General features: G+C 44.8%; 1 protein-coding gene across 1 annotated transcript in view; it reads left to right on the forward strand.

Annotated features, from left to right (window-relative positions):
- Positions 1-25,168, forward strand: part of TLN2 (talin 2) — a 410,048-nt gene that overhangs the window by 211,899 nt on the left and 172,981 nt on the right. The window contains 4 exon segments of the mRNA XM_079767908.1: positions 18,695-18,866; positions 20,622-20,719; positions 22,180-22,309; positions 23,781-23,933. Coding sequence (XP_079624034.1) covers positions 18,725-18,866; positions 20,622-20,719; positions 22,180-22,309; positions 23,781-23,933 — 523 coding nt within the window. The 5' untranslated portion in view covers positions 18,695-18,724.

Consider the following 25,168-nt stretch of genomic DNA (forward strand, 5'->3'; position numbering starts at 1 on the left):
CGATAAATTGAGAGGAAGGTACAGAGATTTCCTATATACACCTTGCTTCCACATATGTATAATCTTCCCAGTTATCAACACCACTCAACAGAATGGTACTTTTTTTATTTATTTTTTGCCAAGGATGAACCTACATTGATCCATCATAACCACCCATAGTTCACCTAAGGATTCACTCTTGGTGCTGTACACTCCATGCACTTAGACAAATGTATTATTACATATACCCATCACTATAATATCATCCTATCTAATAAAGAGGGAATATGCTAATTGACCATCACTCCATCACAAAGATGGCTGCACCCACAGCTGAGGCCAAGTTCCCATAAGGAGCCTTAACGAGCAATCAGCAGGGACCTGAGGCTACGCCCTCCCACGCCCCCCATGGGGCTTGACAGGGGGCCTCAAGGTGTGCTTCCAGTCCTGGTGCTGGGCTAGGGGACCTCAGGCTGCTCCCCCCACCCCAGCGCCGGGCTGGGGGACCTCAGGCCAAGCCCCCCTACCCGGCAGGGCTTGACAGGGGACCTCAGGCCGTGCCCCCCCACCTGGCAAGGCTTGATGGGGGACCTCAAAGTGCTCTTCCCATCCTGGTGCTGGGCTAGGGGACCTCAGGCTGCTCCTCCCACCCCAGCACCAGGCCGGGGGACCTCAGGCCACACCCCCCACCTCAGCACCGGGCCAGAGGACCTGAGGCTGCGCCCTCCTGCCTGGCGGGGCTTGACAGGGGACCTCAAGGTGCACCTCCAGTGCTGGGTCAGGGGAATTCAGCCCCCCCCCCCAGTGGGGCTTGACAGAGGATCTCAGGCCATGTCCCCCACCTGGCGGGGCTTGATGGGGACCTCAAGGCACACCCCCCGCCTCGGTCTGGGCTGGGGGACCTCAGGCCATGCCCCCGTCCTGGCGCCGGGCCAAGGGACCTGAGGCTACGTCCCCTGCCCAGTGGGGCTTGACAAGGGTGGGACTGGCTGGGTCTGGATCTAGCCCAATGGGGGGGAGGGGCGGCGGCCGGGTCTGGGTCTCACGCAATTTTGAGGCACATGTGGGTGGGCGGGGACTTGACCCTGGGTCCCATGGTGCACCCCAGACTCTGACAGGAGGAAGGTTTTCATATACATTTTACTAATTTTCTTTCATTGCTGACACTTCTATTATAGAGAAAGGGCAAATAACAATATTAAATTATTTCCTTTAATTAATCCCCTTTTAATGTGCATGAATTTCGTGCTCCGGGCCACTAGTACATGATAATTGCACTGCCCTAAAAATCCTCTGTGTTCTCACTCTTTAACTCCACCCCCACCTCACCAACTGCTGATCTTTTTATTGTATCTATAGTTTTGCCCTTTCCAGAATGTCATATAGTTGGAATCATACTGTACGTAACCTTTTCAGATTGGCTTCTCCCACTTGGTAAGATGCATTTAAGGTTCCTCCGTGTCTTTTCATGGCTTGATACTGATTTCTTTTTAGTGCTGAATAATACTTCATTGTCTGTGTGCACCACAGTTTGTTTATTCACCGGAAGGGACATCTTGGTTGATTCCAAGTTTTACCAAGTATGAATAAAGCTTCTATAAACAGCCCTGTGCAGATTTTTATATGGACACAAGTTTTCAACTCCTTTGGGTAAATGCTAGATTGTATGGTAAGAATATTGTGGTACTTGGTGTTGTAAGAAACTGCCACTGTTTTCCAATGTGGTTGTACCATTTTGCATTCCCACCAGCAAGGGTTCCTAACTGCACATGCTCTCCGGTGTTCCAGATTTTTGGCTATTCTAACAGGTGTGTGTCATTGTTTTAACTTACACTTCCCGGATGGCAGTGATGTGGAACTTCTTTTCATATGCTTATTTTCCATTTGTATATCTTCTTTGGTGATGTGTTGCTTAAGGCTTTTGGCTCATTTTTTAAATGGAGTTGTTTGTTTTCCTATTGTTATTTGTATATTTTGGGTAACCGACCTTTATCAAATGTGTCTTTTATAAATATTTTCTCCCAGTCTGTGGTTTGTCTTCTCTCTGTTGTTTGACTTCTCATTCTTTTTGTTTTGTTTTGTTAATCCTTACCCAAGGATATTTTTCATAGATTTTTAGAAAGTGCAAGGGGTGGAGGGAGGGGGAGAGGGAAGGAGAGAGAAACATTGTTGTGAGAGAGACACATCGATTGGTTGCCTCCCCCATGCGCCCTTACTAGGGCCTGGGATGAACCTACAACCCAGGTACATGCCCTTGACTGAGAATCAAACCTGAGACCCTTGGTTCCTCGGGCTAATGCTCTAACCACAGAGCCACACGAAGGCCAGGGATGTCTTCTGGTTCTTTTGATATTGTCTTTCACAGAGCAGGAGTTTTTAATTTTAATGAAGTCCAGCTTATCAATAAGGTTTTCATATATTATGTTCCGTGGTGATGTATCTAAAAAGGCATCACCATACCCAAAGTCATCTCGGTTTTGTCTTACATTACTTTTAGGAGTTTTATAGTTATTTTACATTTACATCTGTGATCCATTTTGAGTTAATTTTTGTGAAGGGTGTTTGATCTGTATCCAGATTCATTTTTTGCATGTGGTTGTCTAGTTGTTCCAGCACCATTTGTTGAGATTATCTTTGCTCCATTGTGTTGCCTTTGCTTCTTTGTCCAAGATTAGTTGATTATATCTATTGGGGTCTATTTCTGGACTCTTCTTCTGTTCCATTGATCTATTTGATTTTTTGCCAATACCACACTGTCTTGATTATTGCAGCTTTACGGTCTTTCTTCCATCTTTATTGATGTGTAATTGATAAATAAAATTGTATGATAGTTAAAGCATGTATCAAAGTTATTTGATACATGTATATATTGTGAAAGGATCCTTTCATCAAGTTATTAACACATCCATCACCTCATTTATTTCCTTTTCTTTTTGGTAAGAACATCTATAATAATAAAAGCGTAATAGGCTAATTAGACCGGACGTCCTTCCAGACAACTTTCCGGACGAAGCTGGGGCTACCAGGGAAGCCCAGGTCCCGGGTACCAGAGGGAAGCTGGGGGAAGGAAGGCCTACTGTTGCACAAATTTTGTGCATTGGGCCTCTAGTTTAAATTATAATTTTAATTATACAACACAGTGTTAATCATCTCTAGCTCCCATGTTATACATTAGGGCCTTAGGCCTTATCTTATAACTGAAATTTTTAACCCTTTTACCAACCTCTCCCAATCTCCTCTACCTCCCTCCACCCCAACCTCTGACAATCACTTTGCTACTCTGTGATTTTAGGTTTTTTTTAGATTCTACAGAGAAGTGATATCATGTAGTATTCGTCTTTCTTTATCTAGCTTATTTCATTTATTCATCTTTATTCATTTAGCCACCAAGGAACACTTTGGTTGTTTCCATACCTTGGCTATTATGGTGCAGTGAACATGGGAGTACTCTAGTAAGTCTTGAAGTCAAGTAGCATCAGTCCTTTAACTTTGTTCTTCTCACTCAGTATTCTGCTGCTTATTCTGGATCTTTTGCCACTCAATAAAAACTTTAAAACCACATTGTCAATATCCATAACATAACTTGTTGGGGTTTTGATTGGGAATGCATTAAATCTATGAAGCTGGAAAGAATTAGCATCTTGACTATTTGGAGTCTTCCTATCCTTGAATATGGAGTATCTCTTTATTTAGTTCTCATTTGATTTCTTATATCCAACTAGAGGCCTGGTGCATGAAATTCGTGCACGGAGGGGGGTTGTCCCTCAGCCCAGCCTGTACCCTCTCCAATATGGGACCCCTTGAGGGATGTCCGACTGCCCGTTTAGGCCCGATCCCAGGGATCGGGCCTAAACGGGCAGTCGGACATCCCTCTCACAATCCAGGACTGCTGGCTCCCAACTACTTGCCTGCCTGCCTTCCTGATTGCCCCTAACCGCTTCTGCCTGCCAGCCTGATCACCCCCTAACCACTCCCCTGCCAGCCTGTTTGCCCCCAACTTCCCTTCTCTGCCGGCCTGGTCACCCCTAACTGCCCTCTCCTGCAGGGTTGATCACCTCCAACTGCCCTCCCTTGCAGGCTTGGTCCCTCTCAACTGCCCTCCCTTGCAGGCCGGGTGCCTCCCAACTGCCCTCTCCTGCTGGCCATCTTGTGGTGGCCATCTTGTGTCCACATGGGGGCAGGATCTTTGACCACATGGGCGCAGCTATATTGTGTGTTGCAGTGATGATCAATCTGCATATTACTCTTTTATTAGATAGGATAGAGGCCTGGTACAGGGGTGGGGGCCAGCTGGTTTGCCCTGAAGGCCGTCCCGGATCAGGTGGGGGTTCCCTTGGGGTGTGGGGCGTCCTGAGCGAGGGCCTGTGGTGGTTTGCAGGCCGGCCACGCCCCCTGGCAACCCAAGCGGAGGCCCTGGTATCTGGAATTTATTTTCCTTCTACAATTGAAACTTTGTAGCCTGGAGCGGAGCCAAGCCTAGGGCTCCCTCTGAGGCCGGCAGCCATTTGTGTTGAGGTTATAATTGAAACTTTGTTGCCTTAAGCGGGTGGGCCCTGCCAGGGTGTGCGGAAAGCTTTGCTTCCCCTGTTGCCGGCGCCAACCCTGGCCTGCTCTCTCAAGCTCCATTCTGCCGCCATTTGTTTGAATTTGTTTACCTTCTATAATTGAAACTTTGTAGCTTGAGTGGAGGCTTAGGCCTGGCAAGGGCAGGCGGAAAGCTTGGCTTCCTCTGTTACCTAGGAAACCTTGCTCTCTGTGGCTGTAGCCATCTTGGTTTGGGTTAATTTGCATAGTCGCTCTGATTGGATGGTGGGCGTGGCTTGTTGGTGTGTCGGAGGTATGGTCAATTTGCATATTTGTCTATTATTAGATAGGATTATTAGATAGGATTTTTGTAGTAGTTTTTCTCATATAGGTCTTGCACATGTTTGTTAGATTATATATAAGCATTTTATTGTTGGGGGTACTCATATAAATGGTATTGTGTGTTTTTATTTTACATTCCATGTGTTCATTGTTGCAATGTAGGAAAGCAATTGACTTTTATATATTAACTTGAATACTGCGACCATGCCATATAATCTCTTATTACTTCAAGGAGAGTTCTCTCTTTTTTTTTGGTCAAGTCTTTTGGATTTTCTACATAGAGGATCATTTCATCTGCAAACAAAGTTTTATTTCTTTCTTCCCAGTCTGTATGCCATTTATTTCCATCTCTTACTGCATTAGCAAGGACGTCCAGTGCGATGTTGAAAAGGAGTGGTGGTAGAGGTATCCTTGCCTTTTACCTGATCTCCGTGGAACAGCTCTAAGTTTCTCATGATTAAGTATGATGTTAGCTGGAAGTTTTTTAAGGATAACCTTTATCAAATTGAGAAAGTTCCCCTCTATTCTTTGTTTACTGGCCATTTCTATCATGAATGGGTATTAGATTTTGTCAAGAATGATGCTTTTTTTTTTTTTTTTTTTTTGCCAAAACAGGTTTGGCTCAGTGGATAGAGCGTCAGCCTGCAGACTCAAGGGTCCCGGGTTCGATTCCGGTCAAGGGCATGTACCTTGGTTGTGGGCACATCCCCAGTAGGGGGTGTGCGGGAGGCAGCTGATCGATGTTTCTCTCTCATCGATGTTTCTAACTCTCTATCCCTCTCTCTTCCTCTCTGTAAAAAAAAAGAAAAAGAAAAAAAAGAATGATGCTTTTTTGGCATAATAGACATGATTGTGTGTGGGGTTTTTTTGTTTTTTAAAAATTTTATTTTATTTTTTTTAATCTGTTGAAATGATTACGTCAATTGATTTTGGAAAAAATTTAATCAAACCATAGAACTAGTTGATAATACAATAGGACCTCTTTCAAAACTATTTGGAAGAGCTGCACAAATATGGCACCGACTAATCTTCTTGCTTATTCCCAGGTTGGCTTGATCACTGGGGAAGAGGACAGGCCATGCAGACAGAGCCAGACTTTAGGTGCCAGAAGAGGAATCCAGGAAACAGACCTGAGTTTAAGATGGAATCTTTAGATCTGAGTTTAATAGAGAGCAAGAAAGTTGAGGAGTGCCATCCAAACACTTTTAGAGTTGAGTGAGGACTTGACACACAAACACACCCTCCCCCCCTAGGCCTTTGTTTACATGATCATTCCACTATATTTGTACTGTTTCCTCTCGCTCCTCAGTCAGGCTCGTGGAGCTTAGCCTTAAGAGCATTTATCTCAGAGGAGGAATTCCACAGACTTGGAGGCTCTGATCACCGAAGAGGGTACTTGAGCAGCCACTGCCCAGTGGTCTGAGGCTGTGTTTGTTTTGACATTGACCTCTTGTTTCTGTTACTGCTTTCTGGGACTATAGCACACAAAAATGTAGTGATTTTTTGGTTTGGTTTTGATCTGCACGTATCTGATGCATGACCTGGTGGCTTGAGTTTACCATTATCCTCTTTTTTTTTGCTTTCTTTCTTTTTTTTTTTTAAATATATTTTATTGATTTTTTACAGAGAGGAAGAGAGAGGGATAGAGAGTTAGAAACATCGATCAGCTGCCTCCTGCACACCCCCTACTGGGGATGTGCCCGCAACCAAGGTACATGCCCTTGACCGGAATCGAACCTGGGACCCTTGAGTCCGAAGGCCGACGCTCTATCCACTGAGCCAAACCGGTTTCGGCTTTTTTTGCTTTCTGATTATTATGTACCACATAACTAAATCAATAAAGAAGAGACGGGAGAAATAGCTGTTTAACATTTCGGGGGTGATGGAGTAATGCTATCTATAAATATTTATGTTTTCATGAGAAGATGCCTTTTTCTTTTGACATTTAGGCTCATGGAGAGATTCAGCACTGGGAGGGAAAGAGAAGGAAGAGACTTTTTTTTTTTTCTCAGTAAATTTTATTCATGTATTTCAAAGGGAAAGAGACAATGAAAAAGAAAAGGATTTTTTTTTAATTATAATTATTTGTTCTGGGGCAAGGAAATATTTAACCAGTCCTGGCCGGGTATCTCAGTTGGTTAGAAGGTTGTCACTCAATTCCATGGCACTTTAGTATAGTTAATAACTTTTTGTAATTCTGGTTCTATCCACTAAGCAGTTCTAGAAACTTGGGCTTACAGAGAGCAGAGCACTGATATTTACCGTGCACGCCCACGTGGTTTTCTTTTAGTAAAGGGTAGCCCAAGCCTTTCTCCTGTCTGCCTGTCATTTCCACTGCTCATGATATATTTGTAAAATTTATGTTAAAACATCTATCTTTCCTCTGTCTCTTTTCTGGTAAATCTGGTTTATTGCCCATGCCGGATGGTTTCTCCCCAATTCCCGCCTTTGTCAGTTCCGTCTTTTGTTATGGTCCCTTGTCACCGGAACCCTTGCTAGCAGGATTGTTCTGTGGGTAGATTGAACTATAAAATCTAGATTGATTATTGGCATTCCCGGTTGTTAATGCATATTCATTTAGCTAACCCATAAATCAAACTGCTGACATCTGTCCCTTCAGGTTTCAATTTTTCTTATTTTCTTAAATATCTTCTGGATTGCTCTTTAAAAATATTGATGATTCCTTTCAAAAAGTGAAATTTAGCTTAAGACAATCTGAAATTAAGAACAACTACCTAAAATTATGCATAAACACTGGCAGGAGATGTGTCAAAACGTTAGCAGAACTTCTCTCTGGGTGGCGTGTGGCCAGACGTGGAAGTCTGGATTCTGACAGACCTGGGGTTAAACCTCCCTTTCTTCCTGCGATGCCTGTTACTTAGGAGACATAGACTCTTATGCCTGATTATCTTGGCTAAATGGCTCCTCTCTCAGTGAATCATTAAGTAAAGTGCTTAGTTCAGTGTATGGCATGTACTCACGCATCACGGGAAAGTTCAATTGTTAATTAAAAAAACACACGTTAGCAATACATATTTCACCCATTTTACTGCTCACCTAACACAAGCACTACATTTTTTTCCATGTTTCTTCCTGTTTCAATCAGCACACAGTAGGAGGCAGAGTTCCAGCTCAGTGACCTCTGTCAGGCCACCTAACCATTGTGTCCTGGGTGTCTTACCTGGATGCAGTGTGAACTCCTTAGCTTGGGGTTGTGTTGGTGACTCCATGAGTTGACATATAGAAAGGGCTTGAGTCAGTCGCAGGCACATAATCTCTTATATGTGTTTGCTGCTATTGTTATTTTAGAAATTTTAGAAAATATATGTATTATGACTTCCCACATTCAGGAGAATGGGAAAGTTACTGCAAAGATTTACATGTCCTGAGGAAAGCTGGTCTTGATGATTTCCATGTCTGAGATCGAGGATACCACAGGCTATGTTTAGTTTAACTGAAACATTGCAATTTTTAGATAGAAAATGAGGGTGATCTCGAAATGAGTAGTCACAGAAAATGAGGATCCTTTGGAAAATGTAATCTCGTGTGTGAATGCCTGATTGGTACTATGATAATATGCCGATGGACTCTGAATCTTCAGAAATGTAAATTTTGGTTAAGTTCCTTAGTTGGTTTCAGTTCTCTACTTAAGTGCCAGATTTTTAGATCTGGGTTCTAATAAAAATGCCCTTCTGATTTATGATGAATGGATTAGCATAGGCAAGTGGCAGGCATATGTTTTTAATATTCCCTGTTTCTTCAGAATTCATCATTGCTTAAACATGCACCATTGCCTTTTTGAGGGATGTGTGATACTGTGGTTTTGCAGCCTTTTTTTCCACTGGTCATCGGTGAGCGATGAAGACCTTGCAATGGAAGAGAATGGAGCTGGGAAGTGGGAGATTTCTTCCGTTTCTGACGTGAAACCAAGCACAGTCGGTCTGCCTTGTCACGTCACAACCCATGTCCACGCTGCTATTTTAACACTGAATTAAGCACACGCATGAAGAAGGTGACCCTAGAAGAAACTTGTGAAGTCCTTTTCATACATTCTTCTGAGTTCAGTCTGGAACACACTGAATATTTATTTCCAGATCATTACAGAACAAAGCTTTCTATGTTTCCCAAGTAAAAACTAGTCTATCTGTACTCATCCTGGTGGGGCTCGCCCTAGTGACAAAGCCTGTGTTATTAGTATCAGCAGTAGCTAGAAAATCTGCTTTCCTGGGATTTTATGGGCTTGTTACCAATGGTCAGAAAAAAACTACACACTCACACAAATAGTGAGATTAGTTTATTTCCAGTTATCCAAATGAGTGGTAAATAATTCACAATTCTCCTGGTCTTGACCTTCACTTTTATTTTTATTTTGTTGGTTTTGTTTTTTTTCTTGAACCTGACCTTTTATTTTTCTATCATATCTGTTTTTGCAACAGCCTCACATTATTTGACTGAGTTGGGTTATAAAAGAATTTAAAACCAGAGTTCAATTTAGAGCTTCTTCCTTCTTCAACTTGAACGAGGAAGAAAATAGCAGGACTTCAACTTGAACGAGGAAGAAAATAGGTAGACTCCAGGGAACTAGGACGTCTGGGATATTAATCAGCTGTTGTGTCAACCCCAGGTGAACAGAGGGTTCCTGGAAACCCAGCTTAGCCTTTTTACTGGTCTGACAGCAAATGACAGTATATTCTACACACAGGCCAGGAAGTCACCTATCCCAGATCCTCTGTTTTCATCTGTGAAATGGGGATGCAAAAAAATCCATTTACTTTGTAACCTGTTGAGCACATCAAGGGAAAAGACACCTGTGGGCATGCCATGGGACTCTTCAGTCCCGAGAGAACAATAGGGGTAGTAGCTCCGGTTTGTTCTGCTGAGGCGTTAGCCTGGAGGGCAGCTATTGGAGTGAGGGTTACAGATGTGAGTGTTCAGAGAGCCTAGGAGAGGAGAGGGAGCCTGCCGGCTGGGTGGTTGGAAAGACTAATCTATAGAAGCAAAGCTTGATGCTGATGAGCTTGAAGACTGAGTGGGTAGGAAGAACCGGAGAAGAAAATGGGGTGGTGCATCTCAGACACACTTGGAACACACAGGCGGAAACAGAGGCAGTTGTAGCAGGGATTAAAAACACACCCGTTTTGTTAAAATGGGGAGTTCTTACAGCATTACTGGGTGGATGGGGCCCCTGGCCCTTGAGCTATTCCTTGACCCTGATTGCCCATACATTTCAAAATGCTGTATGCATTAAAAATCACCTCCAAGCAAAATGATAATGCTATGAACATAGGTGTCTGCTTCGGGTTCATCTCTGCTCACTGCTCTTTCTCAGCAGTGCCGGGGGTCTGTATTTGTCTGCAGTAAAATGTCCCTCCCTCCTCAGAATTTCCTGGTCATTAGGTATCATCTATACTAATAAAAGGGTAATATGCTAATTAGACCGGGAGACCTTCCGAGAAATCTTCCGGACAAAGCCATGGTGGCGGGGCCAAGGCAGAGGTGGTTGGGGGCGATCAGGCTGGCGGGGGGGAAGGGGGCAGTTGGGGGTGAGCAAGCCAGCAGGGAGGAGCAGTTGGGGGTGAGCAGGCCAGCGGAGGGGGGCAGTTGGGGATGAGCCGGCCAGTGGAGGGGGGCAATTGGGGGCGATCAGGCCAGCACTGGGGCAGTTGGGGGCGATCAGGCCAGCAGTGGGAGGGCAGTTGGGGGCAATCAGGCCGGCAGGCAGAGTGGTTAGGGGTGATCAGGCAGGCAGGCAGATGAGTGGTTAGGAGCCAGCGGTCCTGGATTGCAAGGGATCCAAGATTGGAGAGGGTGTAGGCCAGGCTGAGGCCACTAGTCTTTAATAAAGAGCAACTCTCAAGTAAGTTGTCTGAAAGATTCTGAAACATAACATCCTAAGACCATGATAGTTTGATAAATGCAAATAACTGCTTTTACAGTGAGGTTTAGCTGGGGACAGATCTTTGTGGTGGAATTTTAGGTAATAGTGCCAGGAGTGAATCCTTGGTCTGCTCCATTCTTACCACACGCATGGCCAACTCTCTTCATTCTTCCATGTGGACAGTCTGCTTGTGGTTTTCTAGCAGTGGGACCTTCAGGTCTTTTGATCTCAAAATTATAGTTTCTTCATCTGAAAATGGAAAACAATATCACAGGTCTTTTCACATCATTCTGTATTCTATGTTGTAAGCATGCTTATTGGTTCTCTTAGTGGAGGTAGAAATGCTGACTTGCCCTCCATCCATGCATTAAATAAATACATTTTAAGTCCTTCTCTTTTGCAGGTACTAAGCAATACACGTGTTCCCTGCCCACAGGAGCTTCCAAGTCTTTGTGACTGATGTGGCTTTGGTTCTTTTTTGAGTTTCTCATTTAACAAACTGAAGAACATCATGTAAGCCATGAGGTTAAGCTTCTGTGGCCCACGGAACAGGTTTTCGATGAGTAGAAATAGTTGGGTTTGCTGGATGTTTGCCGTCTGTTCATCTTTCAGTTATGTGTTAGTGTGAATAATTCCTAATGACTAATTTTTAAATATCTGTTTAAATCTTTCCATGGAATACATGTTCATCCCACAAACATTTATTAAGCATCGTCTGTGTGCTGGGCACTGTGCTAGGGCCTCGAGACCCAAAGATGGCTATAATGGTACAGCCCTTGCTCTCAGAGGACAGTGGGGGAGATGGATTTCTCATGGCAAATGTATTCTCAGTACTATGTTGTGTATATATCTTATTACTGGTGTATTGGGAACAGGCAAGGGTACACAGCAGTAGCCCTGTGGATTATGGGGCTTATATGGAGTTTGCAAAGCAGCCCTGTGAGCCAACCACTTGGTTGGAATTTTTATTGACTTGCCTGGCCTGCCACTAAGTTCACATATGTTCATCTTTTCCCCTATACCCGTCTTCCGCCTGACCTTTTAATGTCTTATTTCTAGTTGAAGTATTCAAAGTCCAACAATTGCCTTGGCCTCCTATGCCTCCCCGAGGAGCTAAAGAGAGATTCTGACATGAATGTTCTGTCTGGTGTTCTGGTCTCCCCGCTCTGTTTGCAAAGGGGAGCATGATCATGCTGGTGTTTTTGTAAGTGAGCTAATTAGCCCCATGGAAAAAGCACATCAGCTGTGTTCACTGACTGTTTCCCCCCGAGCTGCTTGTTAGCTAGAGCTCTCACAAGTTGGGGATGTGGGGACTAGGGGAGTCTCTCCACTCAGACTCTGCCCTTGGGGCTCTCACTAGTTGGGAAGAGGTGTGAGGGGCCCAGTAAGGAGACAAGATTATTAAGGAAGGCCTTGGCCCCTGGTAAGACTGGAGATGAGACCAAAAGGGACACTGGGCCTTCTCTTTTCCTGGCCCCTCCTTGAATTAAAGACACCTGACCCCTGTGAATGGTTGACCTGACCTACATTCCTAGATGGTGACAGACAGGTACCCGTGTGTGCCTGTGGGCTCGGGATATGGAGTCTGAATGTTATCTGAAAGGTACCTGAGCAGACAGCCCAGGAGGGCAAGGCAGAGAGCACGTGAGATGCTGGCCTTTGCTTTTGAGGCATCTTTGTGACCCAGACATGATAGGTTCTTACTTGTTGGATGAGCTCTTCCTCTTCTTTCCTTGCCCAGGAGCAGGTAAAGGCTGGAGAGAAGGGGGAGCTCTTTCCAGGGCAGTTTTTTTTTTGAGAGAGCAGAATTGTTCGCAGGAGACTGAGAAGTAAACACAGATGAATGATAGCTTTTATATAGGCCCATGTTTTATGCTGACATTTGGTTATGTGATGCATGCTGTTATCAAACAGGCCTGTGTTTCGCCTGCTGAGAGGGGCAGGCGGAAAGAAGGGGGAGGTGCAGCCATTGTCATCTGATGCAGCGGTTTCCAGTGGGTCAGAATCCAGTCCCTGGCTGGAGGGAGAGGACAGGGATGGTGCACAGCTCTTATTCTCTTGGTGATCCAGGGTCCCACTGACACACCTCTGCGCTGCCCTGTAGTGTGTGGTTTCTTTCTTTTGTGTTCTTGAGTTGAGGGAATCCGACTGGCCTCTGAGAGAACAGCCTAGGAGCTAGGAGTTGCCTGCTCCATAAACATGCAGCCTTGCAGCTCCTCCTTAAACACTTCTGCATCTAGAAAAAGCATGTCATATGACTTGAATAATGAAGAGGGTTACTAGAGGGTGAGCTCCATCTAGGCAGGAATCTTCTCTGTCTTTGCTCCCTGATGCCTGTAATATCTACTAGTAACAGATGCAAAATTAACAATAAAAGAAAGTTTGCAGCTCAGGTGGTAGTTGACCACAGTGTGCTGCTTCCAGTGTTTCTCCAATCCCCATGACTCGTAGTCACAATAGCAAACCCTGACCTGTGCTTTCTATGTGCCTTTGACTGTATTAACTTACTTCATTCTCTAGTACCCTTATAGGCACATCCATCATTGTCTCCCATTTGATAGAGGAGGAGAGTGAGGCAGATTCTAGTTAAGTAACCAGCTCAGTGTGGCAACTGGTAAGACACGGGTGGGGTTGGAGCACCTCCTGGCCCTCACTTACAGGGCAGAGATCCAAGGGGTGGCTGCTCTTCTTGACCAATAGTGGGCATTTCTTTCGGACAGGAGGCCTTGGCTGAGCTGGGCTCCTTGGCCCAGGGTGGACTGGGTGAGGCTGGGCAACATCATACTGGGTTGTTTACAACTCCCGGGGACTGAAAATTATTTACTTTAGAATGAGCATGTCTGGGTTTCACCACTGGTTCCATTGGCTCATCTTCCACAATGGATGGCACAGAAGGTTTTTGTTGGTCCAGGCGACCTTCACACACACAATTGAGGCCAAAATGGTCAGAGTTGGAAGAGATTATAAAAAGGAAAATAATGCATCTTTTATGCATCTATGCCCTGCCTTTTAGCAAAAAAAAAAAAACAAAAACAAAAAAAACACACACAAAAAACCCCACAAACAAACAACAACAAAAACACATACACAAAAAATACACACAACAACCAAAAGGACTTAAGGTCCAACAAGATAGTATGCATTCCAATTGGGGTAAAAGAAAAAACAAAAACAAGGATAGGATCATAAAAGAGAGGCAGATTGGACTAGAACTACATACAAGAAAGAGTACATGCATTGGCTCTGAGCCCTCTTGCAGCCAAACCAGAAAAGGCACCCTGGTCAGCTCTCAGACTCCCAGCCTGCAGGGCCGGGATTGGCAGAGGGTGAGGATACAGAAAGTGCAGTCAAATGCTCTACCCCTGTACCCGTGCTGTGCTGCCCTGAAAACACAACGGCGGAGAGGGAGCACCAGGCTTTATCTGGCGTGTTGTCTGAGCTGCGTGGTTTCCCAGTGGATATGGAGTGAGACTTCTCCCAAGTGGTAAAAAAACATGCTCATCTTCAGTTGACATTTCTAGGTTGCCATATGCTTTAACCCTGCTTTCTTTTTGTCAGAAGTCAGATACTTAATTCCAGCAAATGTCCATTTTGGTGTGAGTGGTGCTAGACATAGCTCAGTGCCATGGTCCCTGTGGGATGCTGATTAAATCACTGTGCATTTGGTTTCAGATCTCACCGAGGTTTTCTTATGTGGGTGATCCTCTTGCATGATAATAACAAAAAAAACCTTGTCTTCGTACATACTTGTATAGCTTCCAAATAATTTTTCATGTACATAATTTGCATTTTTTAAACATCTTCAATGAAGGAGAATCTGGTCTTGTTTTCCGTTTCGTGCTTGGGAACATTTAGTTGTAATAACAGAGAGCTAAGAGGAAGAAGAAGAAATTGGAGTCTTTAAGTGTTCAGCCACTTAAAGGGACCGACTTTGTTTTCTGGTGTTTTTGTGTGCTCCCACATAGTAATATTGATGGCTTTTTCAATAGTTGTTTTTGAGATAATACGAAAGTTGAGAACATGAACCTTATAATGAATCTCTGGTGCCCCTTGTTCTGTGGAGCGTCTACCCTTGAACTAAGGATAGTGGCTTCTATTCCCTGGTGAGATGTTAAGATGTGGAGACAAAGGGATCCCATGGGGATAGTTGGCCAAACACCGAGCTTCTTCTGGGAGCCAGCCCCTTCCATGGGAGCCGGTGGCTCCCCGCTCCCTGAGGAGCAGAAAGAAGAGAGGCAGTGGGGCCCAGAGGTCCAGGGCTTCCTGGGCCTGGCATCCTACCTGAACCTTAGTCTCCTGGTCCTGCGCCCTGTCCTTGAGCCAAGACTTGCCGGCTCCTCTGCTCTCATGCAGAGCCAGGCAGCAGCATGGACAGGGCCCAGGAGAGAGGTCATGTGTAGTGAGACGCCTGCCTCCAGGAAGGGCACTTCGCTACCCTGGGACTGTCCCCCGGGACCACAGTTGGGGAAACCATGTCCATATAGATAATGTGTGCCTGTGGAGTTGGCAGCAGCCCCGTGATATATATTGGTACTTCTGGATAAAAGCCTTAAAAGCGTAAATCAGAGCTGCCACCTGCTCCCCCACCCCTTCCAGCAGCTCCTCATGAGGTGAGTCTTCTCCTGCGCTGCCAGCCCCTCTCCTCACCTCTTTCCTGAACCTGCTGCCCTGGTGACACCCCTCCACGGAGCTCCTCTTTTTTCAGCTGCCAGAGGTCTCCAAGCTGCCAGTCCTCATCCTCCCAGTCCTCATCCTCCCTGAACTGCGTCAGCCTTTAGCCCAGTGGATCTCTCCCTCCTGCTCCATGCACCTTTTTCTGGCCCCACCCTCTCTCCCCTCTCCTCCCTCACCCACCACCTTCGTATAATTTCCTTTTCCTTGTCCTGATTTTAGAACGTCTTTCCAGGACTCAGTCCTCGGATCTCTTTCTTACTCCCTAGATGATCTTTCTAGTCCCAAGGATTTAAATACAGTAGCACTCCCTATTACATCCCCTGTTTTGTAGCTGACTCTCCGCCACCTTTCCACTGAATAATCCCAGACCTATTCATCCGAGGCTTGTCACCCTAAACCTCTGCCTCTGGCAGCTTCCCCCACCTCAGTCAATGGCTTCTTTGCTTTTCCAGTTGCTTTGGATAGAGATTTTCCTTCACGGTTGTAACTTTTATGTTTCTTCTTTCCCCCTTTGCTTCCCAACTCTCTGGGCTTCTCTCCGTGTCTCCCAGCCTCTGTGCTGCTGTCTCCTTGCTTCTTCTGTCTGCTCTCTGCTTCGGCATTTGCCCCTTTCTCCTTGCTCCCCTCTGTGCCTTTGCTTCCTCGGAGCGCCCGTGTTTACTGTCCTGCTGTGGCTTCATGTCATGGGCCCTGTCTGTCCCTTTGATTGAATCCATCTCCCTGCTTGGCTGCAGGGACCATTCATTTGCTCTTCAGAAAGCCTAATTATTAGCCTGGGAGGAGCAGCCTTCATGCAGGGACACTTACACTACTTCCCATTCCCAGGGCATGGAAGACACTAATCATCCCATCCTCTCTGGTACATCCCATAAATTGCATCCATGGCAACATCGAGTCCGTGGCCTTCCCCACTGAATCTTACCACCATCTGTGCTCACAGAGCTCAGTGGTTCATGAAACCCCACATTGTCACCAGCCCCAGGCGACAGATTATCCCATGGAGTGATCTACATTTCAGAAAATTTGTCTGTTTCTAGAGTTTAAATTTTATTTTCCCAACTTGGGGAGTTGGTTGGTTAAATGTGCCTGCACAGAGAGAGAGAGAGAGTTGGATAGAGCCTTTTATATTTGGCTTTAAAAGTTCTTGATTTTATAGATGGAAAATCATAAGGTATTTTGAACTCCTCTGCTGTGTCCACAATCTAGTCACTTCCCAGGCTGTAGTAAATTAATTCTGTTTGGGGCAGATTCCCACTGAACACTGCTGTTGTTGGTTGAGAAGTATATCTTAACATTTCTCAAGTAATAAATATTGTCACATTTTCACAGACAGAACTTACTGATTGTAAGTAGAGGTCAGAATGACTTTAGAGTTGGATGGCCTGAATGGTTGCTTCATGAGAGTGTATCTGTCTAAAAATGTCCTCTGTATCCAAATGATTTTAGTCACCTGCTGTCAGGAAGCTGGCAATCAACCTAGCCTACTAAGCAGTGACACCCCAGAGGCACCCATTTTCTAGTCTCGCCGGTCAGCCTGTTGTCCTCTCTGTGTGTTGGCCACCTCACTGCTTCTTAGCACTTGCATTCTTTTTTTTTTAAATATATATTTTTTATTTCAGAGAGGAAGGGAGAGGGAAAGAGAGATAGAAATATCAATGATGAGAGAGAATCATTGATTGGCTGCTTCCTTCACGCCCCCTACTGGGGATCAAGCCTGCAACTGAGGCATGTGCCTTGACCAGAATCAAACCCGGGGCCCTTCAGTCCGCAGGCTGATGCTCTATCTACTGAGCCAAACCAGCTAAGGTTACATTCTTAAGTGGGAAGGAGGCATACAGGGTGCTGTGGGGTACAGCTTTACTACCTGAAGATTGTCTTATAAAAGACAAAATAATGTGAGCTTGAAATTCCCATGGACTTAGATTATTCACCACACTCTAGGGTTCTTTCTAATAGCTACTAACTATAAAGCGCCTATGTTGCTGGCCATGATGGCAGCTGGGTAAGTCTGTGTTGGTTCTCAGGTGCAGGGAAGATGCTTCCCTCCTGTGCCCAGGGCATGCATTGGCAGAGGCTGGCTTGGGAGGCGGGTAAGTTTCTGGCCACAGAATAGAGCAGGTAGCCAGCATAAACCAGAAGCCAATGACTCCAAGTAAATGCACTAACTCAGTGGTCGGCAAACTCATTAGTCAACAGAGCCAATTATCAACAGTACAATGATTGAAATTTCTTTTGAGACCCAAATTTTTTAAACTTAAACTTCTTCTAATGCCACTTCTTCAAAATAGACTCACCCAGGCCATGGTATTTTGTGGAAGAGCCACACTCAAGGGGCCAAAGAGAGCCGCATGTGGCTCGCGAGCCGCAGTTTGCTGACCACGGAACTAACTCATTGGATTTAAATTTTAAAAAGAAATTATTTATGCATTATTTCAAACCTAGCCTAAACATGTTTGTTTTCTAAAGCCATTGAACTGGTTGAGAAGCAAAATATCCCAACAGTTTGTCTAATGAAATCATGGAATTGGCATTTTCTTCACTTAGAGATCCCTGAAGAGTGTGCAGCTGTTTGCTACACTGGGTGTTTAAAATGGGCGGTTCGGCTGTTTCTTGGTGTCCCCGCAGGATTCAGTTCTTCCATGAATTATGAGGGCTGATATCACTGTAGCTACTTTGTCTGTGGGGAATCGAGGCAGAGTGGCCAAAATACCTTGCTCAGATTTATAGTCTCCAGGGATGTGGTTGGGCCTGGAAGCCAAGTCTTCTGGTCTGTGGTTTGGTGGAACTCTTTTGCCATGGGGAATACCCGTGAAGGCATCAGTGCTTCGTCCTCTGTCCCCAGGAGCTGGTGGGCAGGGAGCTGGCACTGAGGCTACCGCCAAGGGCATGTTCAGGAGACAGCGGGGGGGGGGGGGGTGCCCAAGGCCCCCTACCTCTCATCTGAGGGGCAGTCACCTGGGAAATGCCACTCCCAGTGAAACCCCAAGTAGGGAGCAGCCTGAGAGAAGGAGGCTGGGAGACTCCTGAGGTCCTTCCTCTCAAGGGACTCCACTGGCCACACTGTCAACCTCAAAACTGTATGCTGCTCTTACCCTAGTATTTTAAAGTTTTTCAAAAAAACTAGTTTTTAATTTGTGTTTTCATTCACAGCATTCTCTTTAACTGCTGTTTTATTCTCTTGAAGCTGGTTCAGTCCAGTGATTTTATTTTTATAGCTGATTCAGAGTCTAGTGTTTTTTCCCCCTCAAGACGAACAATCATCATGAGCATCAGGGTTTGTCTCTTTGTGTTTTCCAGACATTCTAAGCGAGAGTCTTCGGATCACCTATGAAGATGGTGGCCCTGTCCTTAAAGATCTGTGTCCGCCACTGCAACGTGGTGAAGACCATGCAGTTTGAGCCATCCACGGCCGTGTACGATGCGTGTCGGTTCATCCGGGAGCGGGTGCCCGAGGCGCAAACTGGCCAAGGTAGCCGCGGGGGACTCACTGGGTTCTTGACACGTGTTTGTGTGTTCTTCACTTACAGTGAAAGGACTGGGGGCTCGGAATGGTAAACATGCCCACTCGTGTCTAGGTTTCAAATGAAATGTCTTCCTCGCCTGGACGCTGCTTGCTTCCTGTGCGAGGCTTCCGATGACAGTGACGACATCTGCCGCTGAGCGATGCCATCCTCTTGACTCATATACCAGCATCGCGCTAGGCAGTGTGCAAGGCCCTCTGACACACCATCTCCTTTGCCTCTAACGTTCCAGGGAAGCTGCTGTAACAGGTGCTGGTTTTGTAGATCCTGAGCCCTGTTTCAGGTGCATGAGGACCTCCCATGCAGCAGCCTGACGAAGCCCCGAACCGCCAGCAGGCCCCAGGGCCGCCTTATGTTTGCAGTACTTCGAAGGGGCTTATGCATTTTTTCTCAAACCTTTATTAAGGGGAGGGGGCTTTATGAATTTTATCTGAAACCTTTTTTTAAAAACGGCATTTGTTTTATATGTTTTGTTTAGTATTTCGTTAAACCACTGTCCCCCATTAATCTGAATTTAAACAAAAGCCGCTCATACAATTTTTTTCATTTCCCTTTGTCTTCTCTCTACATTTCCTTTCTTTACTTAGTGATTATTTGCCTGACACTTGAGAAACTGGGACTACTCCCAAACTGATAGACCTTTAGTATGAAAGTGGTATATGACTTACCTTAAAAGTTGGAAGCATAAAACTCAAACGTGACAAGGATAATTACTGGTAGAATGGGTCTCCTTCAAGAGATCTGTTTCTTACAAAACTGCTGACCTTTAGGTCGGAAGCATCATTTAAATTATTCAAAACACTCTGTTATTTCTAGATTACCCAGAAATACAAGTTGCTTACTTCTCCAGCCTTGCTTCAAGATCTAGTTCAATCATTTCTGGGGTCTTCACTTCGCAGTTGCTGTTTTCCTCCAGGTGCCCTACTCCTTGGGCTGGGCTGCTTTGCAGCTCGGGAAGAAGAAACCTTTGAAGACCTGGAAGCTCTTTTGCTGAGCAACAGCAGGAGCTCCGACCTCCTCTGGGTCCCCGGGGTTTCCTTGAATCACATTAAGAAAATAACACGTCCTTAGACAGGAAATGAGACTGTTTCCCTCCGCCACCCTTTGTACTTCCTGGGTCACTTAAGGGGATTTCTATGGAGAACATGGACTTTAATTTTCCAACTGTTTTCATAATTTGGTGACGTGAGAGCAGAGGCTTCATTTCACAGGGAGCCCCTGCTTACCTTTTGTCACACACGTTGGCGTGAGGGAGGGACTATTCAGAGTGCAATGGCTCCACGGGCCCTTCTGTGCCCAAGTGGCTCTGGGCTTAGATGGTCCCTTCCGCATTTCTCCATGTCTGTCCTGTCATCCTTCACGCGTTCCTGGCCTGGCTTTTATAACAAGTATAAGGAACAAAGCCAGATGCGGTTAATAAGAAATTTGGCCTGCTTTGTCCTTGATATTTTCTCAATTCTAATGTAAGTACTGCCCACTGGTTGTCCGCAGCATCAACCTTGTCGGAGGGGATTGGTGTTGCAGCTCAGTTCTTATTCCTCCTCATCTGCGTTAGTCCCAGTGGCTGCTTGTGGTGTCAAAACGAAACATTTCTCTGTTGAAGGAGAAGACTCATGTTCTAGCCCAGTCAGCAGACTCGGGCTGTGTCAGCGATGGCTTCATCGTCGCTTTGTCTCCTATTTTTCTTTCTGTTAACCTTCCAGCTTCTGACTATGGGCTGTTTCTCTCTGATGAAGACCCCAGGAAAGGAATCTGGCTGGAAGCGGGCAGAACCCTGGACTACTACATGTTGCGAAATGGGGTAGGCTGCTGATCTTGTTTTTCTTTTTTTCATCGCTTTGTCCTGAGCCTTCCATGGAAGCCAACATAATTATGCTTGAAAGAAAAGGAGAGACCCAACAATTTATTTTGATTCAAGGGCATCTTATTAGTAGTCTTGATGCAATGTACTTTGTAAGGGCTATCCAGGTAGTGATAGAAAATATCAGCAGTTCAAATTCTTGAAACTCCACAGAGTAATTAAAGCGACTTGGGGTTAGTATTTAAAACTGTTTCTACGTGCCCTTGTTGGACTTGGTAGTTATGAAAGAAGGTACAGCATTTTCCTGTGAGTATGTAGGAAGTATTCCCTGGTGAGTGGTGATAGAAAGTAATGATGGATTAGAGGAAAAATAAAAATATAATACTGAGGGTAGTCAGAGATTGAAAATTAATTGGTATTTTATTTTTGTAAAAGAAAGTTCATATTGGATATAAGTTTAATACCTATCCATAAAAGTAGCAACAAAAAATAGTAGTGGTATGAAAGGGGAGAGAACTAATGAGTAAAAAAAGTTCCATATTCTGTTTAGCTGAATCTTCGAGATACTGGGTTTTGGTATATGAAATGCACATATCTGATTGGTCAGTATTCCATAAAACAAGAGTGAAGTATGTTTGCCAATTGACACTTCCCTCCATAATTCTATTTTTAAGACGTGTAGTAAAAGAAGAAGTCTCTATTTAAAGATAACTCCCAAATGTATTACCCATATTTGGCCTTGTCGTTACCATGAAAACCAGTTCTACTGTGATATACCATGACTGTGAAGAATTATGGGGGTGTTATTTATGGGCTCCATGACACGGAAATTAAACATTGCTTATAACTGAAAAAGAGGTACTTGGAGACACACACTACTGTCTTTTTAAAGGCAAGTAGGAATTTTCCTCTGCTAATTCTCATTAGAGCAGATCATCCCCAGCCTGTCAGGAGGACATATGCCGCTTCCACTTTACAGAAGTTAGCTTTCACTAATTATGAGCTAATCAGTGTATTCTTTGGGTACAATTGCACCATCAGATTTTTAAGAAATCTTGATGAAAGCAATTATTTAGCCCGGGTATTTCTGTATTAGTGGCGAAAATATGAACACTTTGAAGGTAAAAATCAGAATGTGCTTGGGAAAGTTCATTTTTTTAAAAAAATATATATTTTATTGATTTTTTACAGAGAGGAAGAGAGAGGGATAGAGAGTTAGAAACATTGATGAGAGAGAGACATCGATCAGCTGCCTCCTGCACAACCCCCACTGGGGATGTGCCCGCAACCAAGGTACATGCCCTTGACCGGAATCGAACCTGGGACCTTTCAGTCCGAAGGCTGACGCTCTATCCACTGAGCCAAACCGGGTTCGGCGAAAGTTCATTTTTTAAAGAAAGTGTCCAAGTTCATTATCTTGTCCCACATGCAGTGTGACCTATTTGTGTGGTTTGTCCTAGGATATCTTGGAATACAAAAAGAAACAGAGGCCTCAGAAAATCCGGATGCTGGATGGGGCTGTGAAGACGGTGATGGTGGACGACTCCAAGACGGTCGGGGAGCTCCTGGTGACTATTTGCAGCAGGATAGGTGAGTATGCACCTGCCTCGATTCCCGTTTTTGTTTTGTGTGAATCACATGCCTCTTCTTCTTTTTTTTTTTACCCTCATTCGTGGCTGAGACCATCTTGAGTGTGTCCCAGCGTACTGATGTCTGCCATTCCCAAGAAAGTCTGATTATTCTCTCGGTTTGCAAACTCACTAACTGGTCTGTAAACATTTGAACTCCCCTACAAAGTCAAAATTGAGAGCTTTTATTTCCCTTTCAAAAGAAAAGGAATTTTTGTCCGGCTGGTGTGGCTCAGTGGTTGAGCATTGACCTATGAACCAGGAGGTCACGGTTCGATTCCAGGTCAGGGCACATGGGTTTCAGGCTCAATCCCCAGTAGGGGAAATGCAGAAGGCAGCCAATTGATAATTCTCTGTCATCCTTGATGTTTCTCTCTCTCTCTCTCACCCTTCCTCCCTCAAATCAATAAAAACATTCAAAAAAAGATAAGGAATTTTAAAATCCTATATAATAAAAGCCTAATATGCTAAGTGTCTGGTTGTCCAGTTGACCATTCAACCAATCAAAGCGTAATATGCTAATAATATGCTAAGGCCACTCAACTGCTTGCTATGATGTGCACTGATCACCAGGGGGCAGACAGTTGACTGGTCAACCAGTTACTATGATGTGCACTGACCACCAGGGGGCAGACACTTCAACCAGTAGGTTAGCCTGCTGCTGGTGTCTGCCAATCAGGACTGAGTGAGAGGGGCCGGACATGCCCTGGAGCCCTCCCGCGGTCCCTCCTGTGTCCCTCCCCAGCCCCAGTGGGGTCCCTCGGCCTGACCTGTGCCCTCTCGCAATCCAGGACCCCTCAGGGGATGTCGGAGAGCTGGTTTCAACCCAAACCCGCAGGCCAGGCCGAAGGACCCAACTGGTGCACGAATTCATGCACTGGGCCTCTAGTAGGAAATAATGTTTCTGAAGTCATATGATTTAGTCTCTCACCACTGTTGGGCATTCTAGTATCTCCATCAAGACTCCTGGGGACAGCCTATATGTGATTGGTTGTTACAGAGCTTTTCTTCTCGTAGCTTCTGTTTATCTCAGAGAAAAAGTCTGTTTCCTTTCTACATGAAGCCCTTCATATATTTGAAGAAAGTAGCCTGGCCTGTCTTTGTTTCCTCTGGATTCAAAGGAAGCCCAGTTCCTTCAGCCCCTTCTCGTTTGACATCGTCTTGCCTTGTTCTGCTTGATCTCTACTTGTTTCTTAAAAACAAGACAGGAGAATGGAACATGACACTTTGAGTGTAACTTAACTATCTGAAAATACTTCATTTAGCCAGAGTTATTTGATATGTGCTCCATGGGTGGCCCCCGACCCTCACCTGGGCTAAAGCTTCTTTCTGTCCTTTGCCACCAGGGACTCCTTGGATAGTACAGGACCCACACTGAAAAGGGAGATAGCGGTGTGTAACCACTGATCATATAACCTAATTTATATTTTTAGGAATAACAAACTATGAAGAATACTCTTTAATCCAAGAAACAATTGAAGAAAAGAAAGAGGAAGGGACGGGTACGCTAAAAAAAGACAGGACGCTGTTACGAGACGAGAGGAAAATGGAGAAGTTGAAGGCTAAGCTTCACACGGATGACGACTGTAAGTGTCTGGGTGGAAGGTGAGGCAGGCATATGGGATTGCCACATCTTGCCCTCTCCCATCATCTGTATGACCCAGGGAGGTCATCTGTGTGTGTGTGTGTGTGTGTGTGTGTGTGTGTGTGTGTGTGTGTGTTTTATTTTTTTTCCTTTCTGTTTTTTATTTCATCTATAAATATTTTGGTCTGTGTCACTAACGGATTGAGACTCCTAAGAAAAAGTGGCTGCAATGCCATTTTACATCTAAAAAGGTAATCTCTCAATATCAAAAATAGACAAATTATGTCTACATTTCTCTATTGTTTTTAAAATTTTTTTTCAACAGTGTTTGAACTGGGGTCCAAATTATGTTGAATGATAGGTTGCTTGCCTCTTTTAGTGTCAAGAACTTCCCTACGTCTTTTACATTTTTTCTTCTTCAAATTTTTAGGGGCATGACACCATCTTGTTACTTGTATAGAGTTTCGTGTAATCTGGATTTTGTTGGTTGCATACATATGGTGTCATTTAATATGTTCTTCCATCCCCTTTAATTCCTGAGATCTGCTGGATCAGATTCATGTGTATGTGTATTTTTTAAAAACACAGTCTCCTTCATATGTGATGTTGTGTACATTAAGTCCTCATTAACGTCATCGATAGGCTCTGCGACATTCAGTGAAATGATGTATAATGAAACCAATTTTACCACAGACTAGTTGATATAAACAAGGTTTCAGTTCCTACAGCATCTCATCAACATTATAGCAAAATGACGTTATTCAAGGACCCGCTGTACTTCCATTAGGAACTTGTATTTGGTTGTCTCCTTTTTGGTGATGTTAACAGCCACTGACGACAACTGCCTGGATACATTATTTCCTTGGGGGTTACGAAACGGTAATGTAATTCTGTCGCAGGAAAATAATTTTCTATGGTGACACTGATAATATTTGGAAAAGCCATTTGTACACCTCATGTGTCCCCAAAACGTCTGTGCTGTGTGCACCTGGTTCCCTGACACCTCCCCCCGCCAGGGGATCTTACTTCATGGACAGGCCACTTAGAACTTCTCCACCTCTCTCTCCCATTGTTCTTGCTCTTGCTGCTGCTGCATTGGGAAGATGTCATCGTTGCCTTTATGTTTATTGATCCTCAATGGGACTTGCATTTCCTCTGACCCTTTCTCCTTTCTCTTTTTTCCTACCTTATTTGATTTCCAGTTGCATACTTCTTTCCCAGGGAGACCGTAGTAGA

This window comes from Cnephaeus nilssonii (genome assembly GCF_951640355.1).
Source record: "Cnephaeus nilssonii genome assembly, chromosome: 4".
In the NCBI taxonomy this organism is placed as follows: domain Eukaryota; kingdom Metazoa; phylum Chordata; class Mammalia; order Chiroptera; family Vespertilionidae; genus Cnephaeus; species Cnephaeus nilssonii.